General features: G+C 48.3%; 1 protein-coding gene across 1 annotated transcript in view; it reads left to right on the top strand.

Moving 5' to 3' along the window:
- Positions 1 to 17,743, top strand: part of LOC147706847 (exportin-5-like) — a 2,027,127-nt gene that overhangs the window by 1,628,745 nt on the left and 380,639 nt on the right. Inside the window, exon 27 of the mRNA XM_086926003.1 lies at positions 1,770 to 1,829. Coding sequence (XP_086782129.1) covers positions 1,770 to 1,829 — 60 coding nt within the window. The remainder of the gene's footprint in view (positions 1 to 1,769; positions 1,830 to 17,743) is intronic.

Consider the following 17,743-nt stretch of genomic DNA (forward strand, 5'->3'; position numbering starts at 1 on the left):
AATTGGTGCAAAACAGGTGACTTCACCTAAAGTTGAGGACGTTTGGTATCCATTGTCTTTTTTTTATACCAACTTTTTGTGTAGAGTTACTCTGCTGTTTCCGAACTTCACCTGCACTTGTAAGTTCACCAATTCATGGTCCTAGCTGTATTGACGTATGAATGATGGAATGCCGATAATGCAACGCGTCACGTCTACATACAAGACTACATTGTGTCAGCACTGAGCATTCAGCTCACTAAGCCATGATGCGATAACTTGTTTATGAATGCATCACTATTGGCAAATAGCGAAATTGTGACAATATGACTGATGAGCCACTTTGTCCAAAATCAGACAGTTGGTATCCTCGGGTCCGATCTTACATCTGGCAGCTCACATTATGTTATGGCTTTTCTTTAGTGTGTTGTTGTACGCCTACATTGCCCTCAAATGCGTATTATTGTTATGTGATAACATTAGCACCTATTATACAGGGCGCTAGGAAAAGATTGAGTGCGTTTTGAAGAGCTATAGAATAAACTGGTGTCATTGTTATTATTTCCAATGCCTCTTGTCTCTGTAGAGCGTCTCCGGACGTGTACCGCTATTGTCAATGCCCTCGGTGTCAAAGTGACCCCTGTCCCCAGGGCACAAGTTCTAAACAAGCATTTGCAATGCAATAGGTCTCGCATTTATGTAAGTTTGAGCTATTGACATTGTAAATGACAATGCCTTTTATTTGTGTATTACAAAATAAAACATAAATAAAAGGCATTGTCATTTACATTGCCAATAGCTCAAACTCGCGTAAATGTGATACCTATTGCCTTGCAAATGCTTGTTTCCAAAGTGGCCATATAGCGGGTTCCGGTCTCAAAAGTAAGAATTGAATGTTACTCCTGCCTGTACTCCTACTACTTCCTTGTGCTGAAGAAGTATGGATGCCTCAGTCCTATTTAAGTTTTTTGCCCTCTCAACGCCTTCCTGTTGAACAACCAATTCAAGATGCTCATGTTAGGCCAGGTCCTGCCTTCTTTGGACCCTGCAGACTTAATGCTGCTGTTTGAACTTCAAGGACGTTTATTACACTCCTGTGGTTCACTGCGGGCCAGGAGAATTTTCAGTTTGCAGTGCTCCACTTTGGCCTCACCAGTGCCCCTCGGATGTTTACAAAAGTAATAATGTTGGTTGCAGCACATCGAAGGAGGTTGGGGTACCCATCTTTCACTACCTAGACAACTGACTTTTGATGGCAGGCTTGTCCCAGGCAGTTGTCAACCTCCTCTGGACGATGGCGAACCTTCCAACACTTCTGAGGAGTTGTCTTGCAGATTATTGCTAATAATGTAAAAAATTAATGTTGATGTACACTCCATTATATCTTTCTCTTACCTTAGTCTTGTCTCTGCCTCTGAGGGCATGGAAAAAAGGACAGTACCTGATGCTGGTGTATAAGTTGGTAACTTGTATGCCCAATATCATCTTTACCAGTAATGGGAGTATTTCAAATTTAATCTGGCACATCATTGAAGTACCTAGATGCTCTGGGAGCTATGCAAAGTGTTCTAGTCCAGTCTGACGCTTGGGTAAAATTCAGATGTTGAGCAATCTGAGAGTAGAAAAATGTTTCTTATGATAAGTAACTTGTAATTCACAGGCACCTCTTCTATCATGTGTGTAATGGGCGCAAAAGCCACATTCTATTGCATAAAACAAGCTTGTGTAAAGTGGCAGGCAGCATAAAAGATAGAATAGTAACTGAGTAGATTCTTGTATTGTTTTTGCAGACTCGTGCTGTGTTACCAGTAAAGCTACAGATGGTAGTGACAGTATGGTGAAGTCTGATGGTGAGTATTTTATGGGGAAGGGTGTAGGGTATATATCCTGTTGTCAATGTTTTCAGCTAATTGTATGGTATTGATTTAGCTAGTACAAAATACTGGTTTTGCCCTATGTGCTGCCCAATGTTTGCTAAGTAGATCTGGGCATGCCAAACAAGGCTGGATTCAAGTTTGTGCTCTGGCTCAACCCTTGTCAGTGAGGACAGGCAAGAGCCCTTTACCCTCCCAAAAGCAGTTTTAAAAAGAGAAACCCATTAAAAGTGGAACAGCCAAGCTGATGATATGTGAAAAGATATTTTTCTGATGTCTGTGTCTGTCTACGAGTGAGCTACAATTTGCATGTTTCTTTATGAAGACAGTACCCAGAGGGCAATCTTAGGCAGATGTTAGTGCCTCTGTTATGTCAATCAGTGTAAGGGCTGACCCTCTCTCTCTTTACTGTTCGATAAGGCAGAACAAGGGAATGATGGTAAAACAAGTCCCTTGACTTCACTTATCCTTAACTTTTAAGGTTTTTTTCCATGGAAGATGGTGACATCTCTCTCTGTCGCATATATTTATATATACACAGACACACACACTTACGTATACATATGTATATGTGTGTATATATGTATAGAAATAATCAACTTGATAATTGTATTTATTCGACATAGTGTACTGATTTAGGGTATCCTCCCGGAGTCTGGGGTTGCTGGACCCTTGTTTGAAATCCCTGTTGTTTTCCCCATCTGTTTTTCTGAGTACTTTAAGTGCGCTGGGACACTCCCAACTGACAGAGTGGTCTTTAATGGGGGTGTGTATGAAGAAGGTGGAAGCGCGTCCGCGCAGCTTAAACCATCGAAGCAGGTTGTGACTTGCAATACATCTTTTATTTCCTTGTACTGAGCATGTTGTGCGCTAGGAGGTGCCTGGCTCCTACGACGAGGCTGCCATATTGGAAAGGTTTGCCTTCCAGTATTTTTTATTGTTTTTATGTGTTTAGTTACTCACTTTTTCTTTTGTATTAATCTAAGTTAGCAGTAAGACCCAGAGAGCAGGGAAGCTTGCTCCCTGAGTCTGGGGTTGCTGGACCCTGGTTTGAAGTCCCTGTTGTTTTCCTCCTCTATTTTGCCGAGCAATTTTAGCGCACTGGGACACGCCCACCTGACCGAGTGGTCTTAAATGGGGGCATAGATAAAGAAGGCAGAACCGCGTCAGCGCAGCTGAAACCATCGAAGTAGGTTATGGCTTGTAATACATCTTTTATTTCCTTGTACTGAGCACGTTGTGTGCATGGAGTTGCCTGGCTCCTACAACTACATGTCTTAATGCGGTTCTACTATAAAAGATTACTATTAAGGCTGTTTCTCTATTAAGGATTGGTAGAACAATTGTCATTACTCCCCCTGTGACTATTACGTTCCTCAAAAACCTAAATAAGCTGCTCAACATTCCAAAAGAGCTACAAGGGGTCAACTGTTTTTAACGTTTACAGTCCTGAAGATGGTCTTATTGACGAAAGCATAAGGACCGAAATGTCACCAAATACACTTCTTTCTTAAATTTCATTTGTTTTATATGAATAAGTGTACACAGTTGTTACAGTGAAGAGATTAATTATTGTAAAAACGTTTTTCCTTTTTGTTTCATTGTGAGTTAAACCTACAAGTACCCTATATTAATTCTCAATATAAAATTATTTTTATACTTACACCTGTGTTTGGATATATTTGTCTATGATTAGATCTTGTGAATAAGGGAACAATCTAAGTACGTTTATATTCTACAAAAAGAAATTATAAACAGAAATTACATTGCAAGTAATATTTGCTAGCTTGTCTTGAATGGTGAACTAAAACAGTAAAAAGAAGTATTGAAATAAATCCCTTGAAGGTACATTTACCTGTTCATTTGAATCTGCCCAAGCCGTCAGGGGTATATTGGGTTTCCCATTTCATTAGATATGTTTGAGTCATGGCATTTCCCCAAAGCATGGAAGACAACATCCATGCTTCTGCTGCTTAAAAAAACATAATCTAGACCCTAAGGATCCTAATAATGTCCGGCCAATTTCCTGGCTTCCACTGCCAGCGAAATTGGTGGAGAAAGCCATGAATATACAGCTTAGTGCTTTCCTTCAGGAAAATCACATCTTCGATACCACTCAATATGGCTTTAGGGAAGGCCACAGTACGGAGACGGCCCTTATTAAATCAACCGAAGAAATAAGAGAACCCTGGATCTAGCAGGCAACGCGGCGCTAATCATGCGGGATTCTTCTCTGTGGCCTTCAATACAGTCCACCATGATCTCCTGATGGACCGTCTGTCGGCCTGCGGGGTTCAGGGCAAGGCTTGGATGGTACTGAAATCTTTTCTGACAGATAGAACTCCAATAGTGGCCCTGGACAAAATTGTTCTAACCCTTTTTCCTTACCCTGAGGGGTGCCGCAGGGGTCGTCCTTCAGTCCCACACTTTTTAACTTGTATGTCTCTTCCTTGGCCCAGCTGATTAGATCATTCGGCTTTCAACTAACCTCATATGCAGATGTCATTCAAATCGTGGTGTCTCTGCTACCAGGCAACAAATCGGAGAAGAGCAAGAGGTTTCATGACTGTATGAAAACAGTTAAGAATTAGACGACACAGAATTGCCTGAAACTAAATTCGAGCAAAACTGAGGTCATCATTTTGGGAAATAATGCCAACTTCTGGGCTATGGCCGGAAGAACTGGGCACCCTTCCAATGCCTACTAGAAAAGCAAAACATCTGGGTGTTTTGGTGGATGACAGGCTTACTTTTGGGGGTCAGGTAAACACAGTTACATCAGCCACCTTCCAATCCCTCAGAATGATTAATAAAAGAATGCCTTTTCTGCCGGAGGACAGCCAACGGATTGTGATAACATCTCTTATTCTATCATGGTTGAACTATTCTAACGAACTGTACCTGAACATTCATACCTATGTACCGCTTTTAAAACCCTCTATGGAAAGGGACCAGACCATCTCAAACATAGATTCAAATTGTATGTTCCTAATAGATCTCTCCGCTCCTTAGAAGCAAAGATTCTGACAGTATCCCTGTTAAAAAGTCAACTGGTGAGGGCGAAGTTTTGTCACCGGCACCGCTAGGGCCTGGAATGAACTCCTTTTCTACATTAGAGCCGCCTCTGATTTAATGTTGTTTAGAAAGGCACTAAAAACTTGGCTTTTCAGCATGTAGGTTTCATTGTCATACTGTATTTCGATAGTATCAGTTAGCTCCAGGACACCCCAGGGTAACCGTTGCGCTTTATAAATTTAAATAACATAACCTCACGTAGTCACATGTAAATACCATAGTCTTCTGGTTAGATCGTATCTACCATTGTGAGGTATTTTTGTGAAATTACCCATATCAAGTCTATGTTCTGTACTTGTGGCTGATTGTTAGTATGATATTGCACTTCAGATTATTATGCAAGCTCCCTTCCAGTTTACTTTCAGTGTAACACTTGTTTAATGTTACACTACGTCCATGGATAGTAATATCATTTCACTGGATTGTGTGTTATGTTCCCCTTCATTTTATTCATGAAGGTATCATCCTGCATCCATGGTGTCTCACTTCCCTGTCCATCTGTCAAATGCTAACTTGTTCTCATATGAACTGAGCTGTGGGCACCCTGGCCTAATTGTTGGTTATGTTTACCTTACAAATTGGCTCCATAGAATGTTGTCATTCAAACCCTCTGTATGAGTTTTGAGTTTGAAAACCCACTGTTCTTTTTTTCAGTTTTGATTCGAAATTGCCTGTTTCCTCTATGGATTCCAGGATGACCCAGTGGAAGTCATGTACTGAATGTTTCTTTTCCATGTAGTGTACTGACATTTTAGTTGTTACATGTGGACATCTAAGGTTACTACGGTGCTCACAGATCCTGGCTTTTATCTTCCTTGTCGTTATCCCTATGTAGTGGAGACCACAGGGGCATGTGGTCATGTACACTACTCTTTGTGTGCTACAGTTAGTGAATTTTCTTAATTGTCATGACATCTGGTTGTTGAAGGTCAATGTCTTAGTTGGTTTTGTCAAGTGGCAAACTCAACAGTTACCACATGAATAGTTGCCCATAATTGGTGCCAAAGTTCCTTGGGTGTTCAATCGATTGTCCAGGTTTGTGCGAGGTGTGTATGGACTACCATACCTTTGAGGCTCTTGCCTCTCTTGTGGGAAAACATCGGGGTGGTATTGACAGGGATCCACTTTTCAGAATGTGGCAGTGTCTAATAATGATTTTGGTAACTGCATTAGCTGCTATGCTGTAAGTGGTGAAGCAGATAGGTCTGTCCTCTTTTTCTTTCAATTGAGGTGACTCCAAAAGTGCTTCCCTCTTGTTGTTCTGAGCCCTTTTCTTTGCTTGTCATACCATCTTCTTAAGGTACTTCCTCGTCATTAGTTTGCCAGTAAGGCGGTTAGCTTGGGTTTTGTAATCTTTTAGTTCCGAGCAGATCATTCTGAGCCGGAAGAACTGTCAGAATGGCAGATTCTCTTTTAAGTGTCTGGGGTGGAAGCTGTCGTATAGTAGAAGGCAATTTTTTGCTGTGAGTTTCTCTTGTGTAGTGGTGCTCAGACCTCCTTATTGTTTCACTATTATGTTGAGATCCAGAAACACCAATTCCCTCTTGCTCATGGTACTGGTAAATCTTAGGAATTCATTCTGTGTATTGAGCCAGTTTAAAAAGGTCACTGCTGTCTCTTCGCTTCCCCCCCAGATGACTAGTACATCTTCGATATACCTTTTCCATAGTTTGATTAGTTTCAAGAAAGGTTTGAGAGGCCCCAGGATCCTATATGTTTCCAGGCGATGCACATGGAGACCAGCTACACGTGGAGCAAAGGTGCTTCCCATGCTGGGCCCATTTTGTTGTAGATATAATGTATCCTCAAATTGAAAAAAGTTTCTTGTGAGTGCCTACTTACAGCACTCCATAACCATGTTCCCTAGTGTCTGGTAAATCCATTCCTTCTCAAAAAGTACTTTCTGTATGCGGGAGACTAGTATAAAGATGCTTAATGTCCAGACCCATAAAGATGTGTATTTTGGGGTCGTATTGTTCATCCTTCAATAGGCTCAGTACTTACCCTTTTCAAGTAAGAACCCGTTTTCTGAACAATTGGTCTGAGGAATGCATCCACATATCTAGATAACGGTTTCAGGATGGGTCCGATCCCTGACACAATCGGGCGTCCTGGGGGATTTTCCAAATTTTTTGTGGATCTTGGGGATAGTATAGAAGTAGGGGATAACACGGTTCTTGTTGTCCAGGAATTCCTCTTCTTTGTGTGAAATCCAGTCATGTGCTAGGGCCTCTTCAGTCATGCTGGTGATCCGGATCCCTAGAAACTCTGTTGGGTCCGTAGCAATGGGAGTGTCATTCCTCCTGTCTCCTAGTAATCTTAGGCATGCCTTCCTGTAGGTTTCGGTGGTTTGAATGACTGTTGCACCTCCTTTGTCTGCTGGCTTGATGACTATGTTGTTGTCCCTGGATAGTAATGATCTTTCTGGTGGGTGGATAATTTCTCTACCTGCAGATTCCTCAATGATCCTGCCAACCTCCCCATTCTGAAGGACGGTCATAGGCCTGATAATTAAGGTTTCATATTAGATTGCTGGACTGTACCTCTGTAATTTTTTGTCTTTTTTTCATCTCCCCCTCTAAGGACAGATGTAGGAGGCTGGCTTAGTATATGGTGACCACTTATTTAAGTGAAGTACCTTGCTGGCAAGCGCCCCCACCCCACCCCAGCCCAATACACTAAGTCCTGTCTGGGAGGTGAGAGGGATTCCAGGTGGGGAGGTGTCACTTCCCTCCTGCTGGTAGCCACTGCGGTATTAGCCCCAAAAGGCAGGCATCAACGGGTAAGTCTGCCTTTGAGCATATGTGGGACACCATAGGAGAGGGCTGCCCCATTGTTGAGTTAGACCGGATGGTACGGGGAGCAGAGATGGGAAACCAGTTGCCAAACCGATTTCCCCAAGGGCTACTGTCACACCCCATCGGTGGGTTACTGAGGTCTGTACACCAGGAATGGGATCTCACCATCTTGGGAGTGGGCAGTATAGTGTATCCTGTGATAGCCAGATGCCACACTCCATAAGAAGTGGTCCCCAGTGGGAGGAAACAGGGTAGCCCCAAGAACATCTTACCCTGGGGGCACTTTCCAAGCATAAGAGTGGCATAACTGGCAACCAGACCTCAGGTCCCGGCTGACTGAAGGATTGAAGGAGGACTGCCTTGCTGCACTGAGGGACCAGCAGAAGAAGGCTGGACCGACAAAGACTGAACTTGGTGGCTAGTGAAAAGAGGGACTGTGTCTGCTGTGTCCTGCTCAGGGTGAAGTGGTCTCTAGAGCCCAGTCAAGCCAAGAGAACTAAAAGGTCCAACTGACTGGCCTCCTGTTATGAGCACAGGGACACCACAGCTGAAGAAGCATGCTGGGGCAAGTTTGTATCCCAAAGCCTTCAAGTTGCTACCTCCACCACGCAATACTGAAGACCAAGACCCAACATACAAGAGCTGCACCCGAGTTCACTGAGCCTGGGACTACTGTCGGAGAGTTGCTGGGACCCTCAGAAGGAAAATTATCAACCCAGGAAGGATTGAGCTGTGACCGTGACAACAGGCGACTGACTGACAACTAGATTTCGGTCACACCAGAGAGGGCTTCATGGGACATAGACCCTGCTACCAAGACCCCCTCACCGTCTGCCTGGATTGAGGAACTCCTGCAGGGAGACCCCCGTCGACTGTGTCTCATCCGCTGCATCCTTAGACCATCTTCAGAATCCTTCATCCCTTGCATCAGGACCACTCCATAGGAATCCATTGCAACGAAAATAAACAGCCAGTAACTGTTGAAGGACTGCTTCTCCTTTGAAGGTAACTGTTCCTGAGGACCTTGCTTTTATGTGTCCATTTAACTGATTTTGCCAAGGCTTGTTCGCGGTTGAGTGAAATTGCACTGAGTTACTATTGTTTGTTAAATCTATATTTCTGAATCCATTTGGTGGATCTCTTTTGTTCTGGTGTCTAAAACCTTATTTAAAAAATAGTCTATTTTTATAAATTGGTGTTGTATTTGTTGTGGTTCTGTTTAAATGCTTAACACGTGATCCTCTGGGTAAGCCTAGCTGCTCAGTGCCACAGCTACCCAGGGTTGAGCTGATGGTTTGACAGTCGAAACCCAAGGGTCCTAAAGTGTATTACAATGAGAGATTTCACTAAAACACTATATAATGCACCCCATTTCCACACACTCACATACACAAATTACATTGTTAGGGTCATTGGGGATGAAATATTTGAATTTCAGTGTTGCCCTTTCTGTTGAGTAGAATTGGATGAGTAGAAAAATGAATCTTCTTCAGGTACCAAACTCCATCCTGAAACTTTTCTCCAGCAGTAATCTTGTGCGCTGCTAGGTGGTGGGGTGTAGTTCTGCCCTGGCTCATACCGCCCTGGAAGTTTTGTAGCAGAGTCACATATAAGCACCACCTTGTACGCTGATGTCAGTTACTATCTTTTCATGGTAAATCCAGAATTCTACCCCCAATTTCATTGGGCAGCTAGTGGCTTCTATACAAAATCAATGTGTTAGAGAAGATGTTTTAAGCCATGCCTTGACACACAGAGAATCAGCCCCCCCCCTGCGCACGAACCCCATTACCTCGGAAACCAGGAGCACCATTTGCCGCATCCCCCAAGGTTCATCCCTCAGCCCCACCCACTTAAGATCTGCATGACGCCTCTAGCTGACATCGTCACAACCCACAATATCGACATATCTTATGCCGATGACACCCAGTTCATCATCTTGCTCTTAGCTGACCCCACCACAACGAAGACAAACGTCCACAAGTGCATGAAGAACGTCACAGCCTGGATGAAGAAAAAATGTCTGACGCTAAACATGGAAACAACCAAGATGCTGATCTTTGGCAACCATACCTCCCTCTGGAATGACACCTGGTGGCCCGCTGAACTTAGACCCACCCAAACATCAAAAGACCACGCCCACAACTTTGGCATCATCCTGAACAGAAAACTCACAATGAAATGACCGATCACAACCATCTTCTGGGCCTGCTTTTACGCCCTTCGCATGCCCTGTAGAATCTTCAAATGACTCACCACAAGCACCAGAAAAACAGTATCTGAAAGAAACAGGTTAGTATTAGATTCCTTACCTTAGATTCCTTACCTTAGAATATCCCCAGGCGTCAGACTGGATCCGGAAACTTTTGCGTAGCAGTACCCTTGTGTGTCGGTAGGCGTCGTCTGCGGCTCAGCGTCCGTCGTTGGCGCCGGGATGACGTCGCCGGAGTACTAGACGCCGCCCTCGCTCGCTGACATCAGTTCCTATTTTTCCCCGCCAGCAAGCGCCGATCCGGAAAAAGTGGTACCCTTAGTCAATTTTTCACTAAACTTTTTCAATCATTTTTGATCTTTATTTGAAGTCGATCGAATCCGACGGTGCCGGTAGGGATGCCCGGGTTCAAGCCCTGCGTCGACTGCAACCAACTGCAAGCCGTGCCCCGACTGCCGGGCCTTGACATGGAAGGCTAGGCGGTAGCGGTCCCGCAAGCGCCTCGAGCTCCGGCTGTCGGCCCGTGCCGTTCGAGGTCCCAGTCCAGAAAGGAGGTCGAGGGACCGGTCGCGGGGCCGGAGTCATCACGGCTCAGAGGATCGTCACCACTCCTCGAGCTTCAAGTCCTCCGGTAAGAGGCACAAGAAGTCGAAGAAGCGACATTGCTCTTCCGACTCAACCCGACGCTCGCGCGACGTGGCCGGGGGTTCGGGCGACACTGCACACGCTGCTCCGCCGGAGCCACGGGCGTCGCAGCCGAACCCGGCCAGAACGAGGCGCCGGAGGAGATCGACGCCTTCCTCATGGCCATGAGGTCGCTCACTCCTCCGTCAGGTTCCGCAGCGCCTTCCGGCCAAGATGCCCCGACTGGGAGCCCAAGCGGGCCGGGTGCTTCGGGCCCTGCGCCATCGGGTGCTTCGGCGCCGTCGGCGACTCCGGTCCCGGCGCCGCAGGGTCCCGCTGGATCCGGATCCAGGTAGTCACCGGTCGACCTTACGATCTCGCTGGCGCCGGCCCCCAGGGTGTCGCCCCCGGCGCCGTACACGGATGACGTCGTCCCTAATCCTCACCTTGACCCGGTTCCGGCGCCGGAGTGACGTCGATCGACGCCGCTGGGAGATTTCTTCTTCTATGAGTCGGCCCCATCATTTGACCCTGAGTACCAGGAGATGGGTGGCGAGGCGGATTGGGAGGGGTCTACGGTCCCTCTGGCACGTGAGTTCCAGTCTTATCAGGACTGGGCAGGTGAGCTAGGGGATGCCAGTGGTTTGGACACCTAGCTAGACACTGGTTTTGACTCCCCTCCTACTGTGGTTACGGAGGAGGGAGCTGCCTATAGTGTGGTGTTGATGCAGGCAACCAAGGCCTTATCTCTTGAACTCCCCGTCGCGGCCGTGAGGACTAACCTCCTCACTGAGGTCCTTAAACCACAAGCAAGCTCTTCGGAGCCTCTGTTGCCATTTAATGATGCCTTGTCTGACGTTCTTCTCTGGGCACCTGGTCCAGGCCCGCTACAGGTCCCCCTGTAGATGGAAACGTGGCCAGACGCCACCGCCCGTCTCCGGGCGACCCTTGCTTCCTGTCCACCCACCCCACTCCCGATAGCCTGGTCATACAGACCTCTAACTCCCAGAACGCATTCCTGACGGCTCCCTCCGATCGGGAATCCAAGAGGTACGAACAGTATGGCAAAAAGATGCTCTCCTCCCTGAGTTTGGGGTTGCGGTCCGTTAACACTGCGTGCCTCTTGGGCCGTTATACCCACTCTTTGTGGGACACGGTTGCGGACATGCTGCTGCAATGTCCGGAGGAGGCCCGGACTAAACTCGCCCAAACCCTTACGGAGGGTCGAGATGCGGCACGGTACTCCATCCGATCTGGGCTGGATACAACAGACTCGCTGAGTAGAGCGATGGCAACGACGGTGGCGATTCATCGCCACTCCTTGCTGAGGTCTGCCAACTTTTCGGCTGATGTCCAAAACACCCTTATGGACATGCTCTTTGATGGCCGTCGCCTCTTTGGCGACAAGGCAGACAGTGCGCTTGAGCACTCTAAGGACTCCAGGGCTACGGCCAAGTCCTTGGGCCTGTCGGCCCGCGCCAGCAATCTGCTGCCTTTTGCCCCTTTCGTGGCCAAGGAACGGGCGCCTCCACACGTCCTACCAGCCACGGGCCGCAGACTAACATCCCGCACGGTGGTAGACGTGGTAACCGCCGTGACGGTGCCCGGGGACAACGAGAGGCCAGTCCACGTCTACCCCTGCAGCATCCGCCTCAAAGCCTTCCAGTCCGACCTTTCAGGCCCACGTGACACCAATGGGGGTCAGGGTTCGCCATCACCTCCTCCACTGGCGCAACATCATCGGACAGGTGGGTGCTGCAAATCGTCCGAAGGGGCTCCTCCCTCCCCTTCGAGGCGGCCCCTCCAGCCATGCCACCGCGTGTCGGGGGATCACTTGAATCTTCTGCGAGAGGAAGTTGCGTCCCTCTTGGCCAAGGGGGCCATCGAGCACGTTCCTGGGCCAAAAGTAGGGTGTGGTTGTTATTCCCACTACTTTCTGGTTCCCAAGAAGGGCAAAGGGGGCCAACGCCCTATCTTGGACCTGCGGAGCGTCAACGGCTTCCTCCAGAAGCAGAGTTTCAAGATGCTGACACTGGCTCAGGTCTTAGCTGCCCTGGACCCGGGAGACTGAATGGTAGCGTTGGGCTTGCAGGACGCTTATTTCCACATCCCCGTCCTGCCGGCCCTTCGGCGGTTCACGGTAGGCAACGAGCACTTTCATTTTACCGTACTCCCCTTCGGCCTTACCAGCGCCCCACGGGTGTTCACGAAAGTGATGGCGGTGGTCGCAGCTCATCTGCGCAGGTTGGGGGTTTCAGTCTTCCCCTACCTCGACGACTGGTTGTTGAAGGCGGGCTCGCCCCAGACAGTAGTTAGCCACTTCCAGACTACGGCCGACCTCCTGCACCTGCTGGGGTTCTCCATCAATGTGCCGAAGTCACACCTGTGTCCCTCTCAGAAGCTCCTCTTCATCGGAGCGGTTCTAGACTGGGCGCAGTTTCGGTTTTATCCTCCCGGACAGCAGGTTTGGGATATTCAGGCTCGGATTCCGATCATTCAGCCTTTATCCCAAGTCTCGGTCAGGTTGATGCTGCGGCTTCTGGGGCTGATGGCCTCCTGCATCCTTCTGGTGCATCAGGCCAGGTGGCGGATGCGGGCTCTGCAGTGGGACCTGAAGTTTCATTGGGCCCAGCATCTGGGCAACTTGTCCGACCATGTCTTGATCTCGCTGGGCACTGCAAGACAGTTGCAATGGTGGCTCACGGACCGCGATTGGGTCAGTGGCAGATCCCTCTCCCTACCCGAGCAGTAGTTGTGACTGACGCGTCCCTCCAGGGCTGGGGAGGCCACATGGGAGAGGCGGAGATCAGAGGCCTCTGGTTCCGGCGGCGTCCCAGCTCCATATCAACCTTCGGGAGCTGCGGGCGATCCGGCTTGCACTGAAGGCATTCCTCCCCTCTGTCTGGGGGAGTGTAGTGCAGGTGTTCACGGACAACACCACTGCCATGTGGTACTGCAACAAACAGGGCGGGGTGGGGTCGTGGACCCTATGCCAGGAGGCTCTGCTCCTCTTGCAGTGGCTGGAACATCAGGGCGTGATCCTGGTGGTTCAACACCTGGCAGGTTCCCTGAACGCCAGGGCAGACGAACTCAGCTGTCGTTGCATGATGGATCACGAATGGCGTTTGTAACCATACATGTTGATCTTGTTTGTCCCTGCACCCTAATCATTTTGTTTGTTCAACAATGTATACCATGTAAAGCGCTCTGATAGCCTCACGGGTCATGTTCGTGCTATATAAAACACAAAAAATAAAATAAATAAATAAACTCGGACGTGGCGCAAGGCCTCTTTCAGCAGTGGGGAGAGCCTTGGTTAGATCTATTCGCCACAAGTCAAGATTCCGATCTCAAGGCTGTTCCCTCGATCAATCAGGTGTGTGGTCACAGATCTCCAGAAAGTCAAAATTGAACTCCAATCGCAAATATAACAGTGAAATGGGACTTGACCCCATCCTGTCACTCGTATCCAAAGGGAAGGCATTATGTGAGTCATATCTCTAGGTCACCAATTGTGGCGCATATTACCCTACTGATCCTGTTGCACCCCGAGTTCCCCAGGCCATCGGGAATGCTCAAACAGATTGAAGCCTTGAAAGAGGCAATGCTGTAGATTTTTGGTGCTGTTCTGGCTTCCTCTGGAGTGCCTTTTGATCCCAAAGAACTGCAGGGACCTCCAGTCAGGTTATCACCAGCAGATCATTCTTCAGCACGGTCTGATCCCTTGGGACCTGCTTTGGGCCAAATATTAACTCTGATAAGGTTTCCATTCTGGCTGCAAGACCTGCACTGGACCTGGCATATCGACTCTGGTACGGACACAACGGTTCCAGTATAGGATATGGTGGTAATTCTAATGTTGGATGTGAGAAGTTGGCCTGATATATGATGCTCACTAGTTCTAGTGATCACCTTGTATCAGTCCAAGCAACCCTTATGGTGATTGGTTGTAAGTCAACCTTATAGACCAGCTATCCTAATGGTAGCATGGACAAAGCAGTCTTAGGCTAAACTCTATTGTCATGTGAAGCCAGCTGTTTTACCACATATAACCCCTTGAATACCAAGTGAAAGGACACCACACAGGTAGTTATGAAAATAAACAAGTATTTATTAACTAACATACACCTCTGAACTCTTTATGAGGTCAGAGGGCTAAGCACATGACAAACTCTTAGGAAAAATACGTTCAAGTTGCACGATTTACAATGGTGCCCTAGGGGCACCACAAACCATATACTAGAAACAATGGAATGCGAGGAAAGAAAATACTGTAAGAAGATCCAGAGGCTGGAGGATCGCTGGGACTACGCTACTAACTAGGTAAGTAAGGAGCAGGAGGCCCACGGGACTCACGTGCAGAGTGGAAACTCTCACGCGGGATGCGTACCAACGTCTATGGATGCTACAGTTTAAAGAGTTACGGATTCCGGACGAACCCGGCTAGATGGAGGAAAAACAACAGTGGACCTGAACACTAGGATAGTGAACACTGACTTCAGCACCTAGAAGCTTTAGTTACCTAACCCACAGGCTGCGGGTGCATAGGGGTAAAGTGGTGTCGGGTTTGCTGCGTTGATCCCGGTGAAGCCTGAAACGGATGTATGACGTTAGAACGCATACGTTTACCACGCGTTCCATTATAACGCGGTCGTAACAACGAAAGTTGTTACCACGCATTGCGCTGGGGGGGCGCAAAATTAAATAATTTAATTTACTATTCCAACACCAGTCCCCGTGGATAGTAGGGAAGGTGTTGGGATAGTAAATTAAATCATTTCCTATCCTTGAGCGCCCCCCAGCGCAATGCGTGGTAACAACTTTCGTTGTTACGACCGCGTTGTAATGGTAGGTCGTGGTAACGCGCGCGTTGTAAGCGTTGCATACCGCCTGAAACAAGTAGTTGCTGGCAGGCTGCCAGATGGAGGAGTCCGGTGGTTCCAAGGATGGAACTAGGAAGAAGTCGTCCTGAAAGGGAAGGGGACAGAGTCTCGGTCACTAGCCAGTGACGGTGCTGGAACCAGGTGCCGTCGCCGCGATCAGGTGGAAGAAGGGTCGCTTCTCTCTGTAGCTGCGCGGACCAGGAGCTGTTCTTTACGACCAGGCTGGAGGCACGAGATGTCCCACGTAGTCTGCTGCTGTTGGCGGGGTTGGATCGTCGATCTGGTCAACAGGCCTTGGCAAGTTCAAGCCACACGGTGGAACAAAGATGGCGTCTGGTGCGGACCAGGAGGGTCCGGGGTGCTTCTCGTTTACAAGGGACCCGACCAGCAGTGTTGAAAACTTCTGGTCGTCGTCTCAGAGGTCACTAGCCAGCTGGCAAGTGACCAGACAACAGGAAAAGCAGCAACCAGGCAAAAGGGCCCCACGCAGATCTCGTGGATGCTGGGGGGCTGGTCTTTGGTGCAGGAGCTGCGTCGTTGTGGGGCTTCTCAGACCCCAGTGCACTCACTCGAGGATCCCTCGGCGGTCGTGCTGGAAGCGCTGTGCAGGTTTCTTCAAGATGGCCGTCTCCAAGTTGCTCGTCGCACCCGCGGGTCCCAGCTGTGCTGTGGATGTGGGTAGAGGTCAGAGGAGTCTGGAGGTCCGGGTCTCGTCTAGCTGCGTCGTCTGGTTCCAGGAAGGAAGGACTTGCAGCAAACCGCACAGGAGCTTGATGGAGCCTGCGAAGCAGGATGGTCACTCCCTGACCATAGGGGAGATTCTTCAGTCTTCTGATATTCAGGAGGGCGAAGGTCAAGAGTTCTTAGTGGAAGTTGTCAAGATTAATCTAACTTGGAATGGGACCAGCTCCTACCTTTATTCAGCTAAAGGGGACTGCACTATGACTAGGTCCCTCCCCTGGGTGGGACCAGGAAGGGGGGTGGTTACACCCCCTATCCTTTGTCCGGTCTTGGAACTGGTTTAGACCGTAGTATGCACAGGGACACCTTGTGTGCCCCAGGCATGTCTCATTCCTTTCAGCCCTGTCCTACCTAATACACAAAATCCTGTTTAGTGTGGTGCTAGCACCTCCCAAGGCAGGAAGCCCTTTGTCCAGGCCTCCCTCGCTGGAAGGACTCCCAGAAGCAGGAGGTCAGACTTGTGTCTGTGGTGGCAGCATCCATTTTGTGATGCTGAGGCTCGATTAGCTTTAACCGGGGTTCTCAGTTACATACATGTCGTGTCCCTCTAGAAGGGTGAAATACTACCCCCGTCGCCAGAATTGGCGAGGGGGTAGGGTTCCAATTCGTATGACACCTTACTCGACATGTTTTGATAATGCTATCCCAAAGATAGCATTTGACCGCGAGGTTCATAATGCACTTAAGAGTATATGGTATAGCGTTATCATGGAACAGCTATAAGAACTTGGTTCTCCAAGCTGCAAACGGGCTCAGCTCATGCTAGAGCACCATCTCACATAATTCCAAGCACTCTGCCTTCAGGATTGATAAGGCCTGCCATAGGAGTGACTGATAGGAATATATGGGTCCATTTTAGGTTTAGATATAGGGATACTATATCTAAAGCAAAGGGTGATTACACCACCTTGCCCCAGCTGTCGTGCAGCCAGTTGTGTCTGTTTAGATGGCCAGCCAGGGGTGGCATAATACATGCTTCAGCCCCTGGTAGGCCCTGGGTACACCTATGCCCTGGATACCTAAGGTATGCTGTGCAGGGACTAATAAGGTGGCCCAGTACCAATTGGTAAATGCACCTAAGGTACATGGTTGTCAATTTAGAGAGAGAACAGCTAGGCTGTGGATCTGATTCGCAGGCCCACAGCCAGGGAAAGTCGTAAACCAGTGAAGCAAAAAGCAAAAATCGGGGGTGACCATAGGATTGCAGACCCTACTCTCCTACATTAGACACCAAACCAACTTGGGCCCGATATCAACCATTGTGTTGATACAAGGTTACAAAAGCACAGTTGGTCCACCTATAGCCCAACTCTGACACAGTGCCTCTACCAGGGCAGACATGCCAACAGACTCCATTTCCTTTTTGGCTCCAATTTTGAGTTAGGGATGCCACTGGATGGCGATTGTGGTGGGGAACTATTTTTTCCCCCTTCACTGCGCAGAGAACAGTTTTTACTTGAATTTATAAGAGGCCAATGGGCTTGGTAACTCCTCTAAGGTATGGTCTGTCTCCCCACTTGGGACACCAACAAAAGAGAGTGCATCATTAGCAGTAGT

Source organism: Lissotriton vulgaris, chromosome 6 (assembly GCF_964263255.1).
Source record: "Lissotriton vulgaris chromosome 6, aLisVul1.2, whole genome shotgun sequence".
NCBI classification, from domain to species: domain Eukaryota; kingdom Metazoa; phylum Chordata; class Amphibia; order Caudata; family Salamandridae; genus Lissotriton; species Lissotriton vulgaris.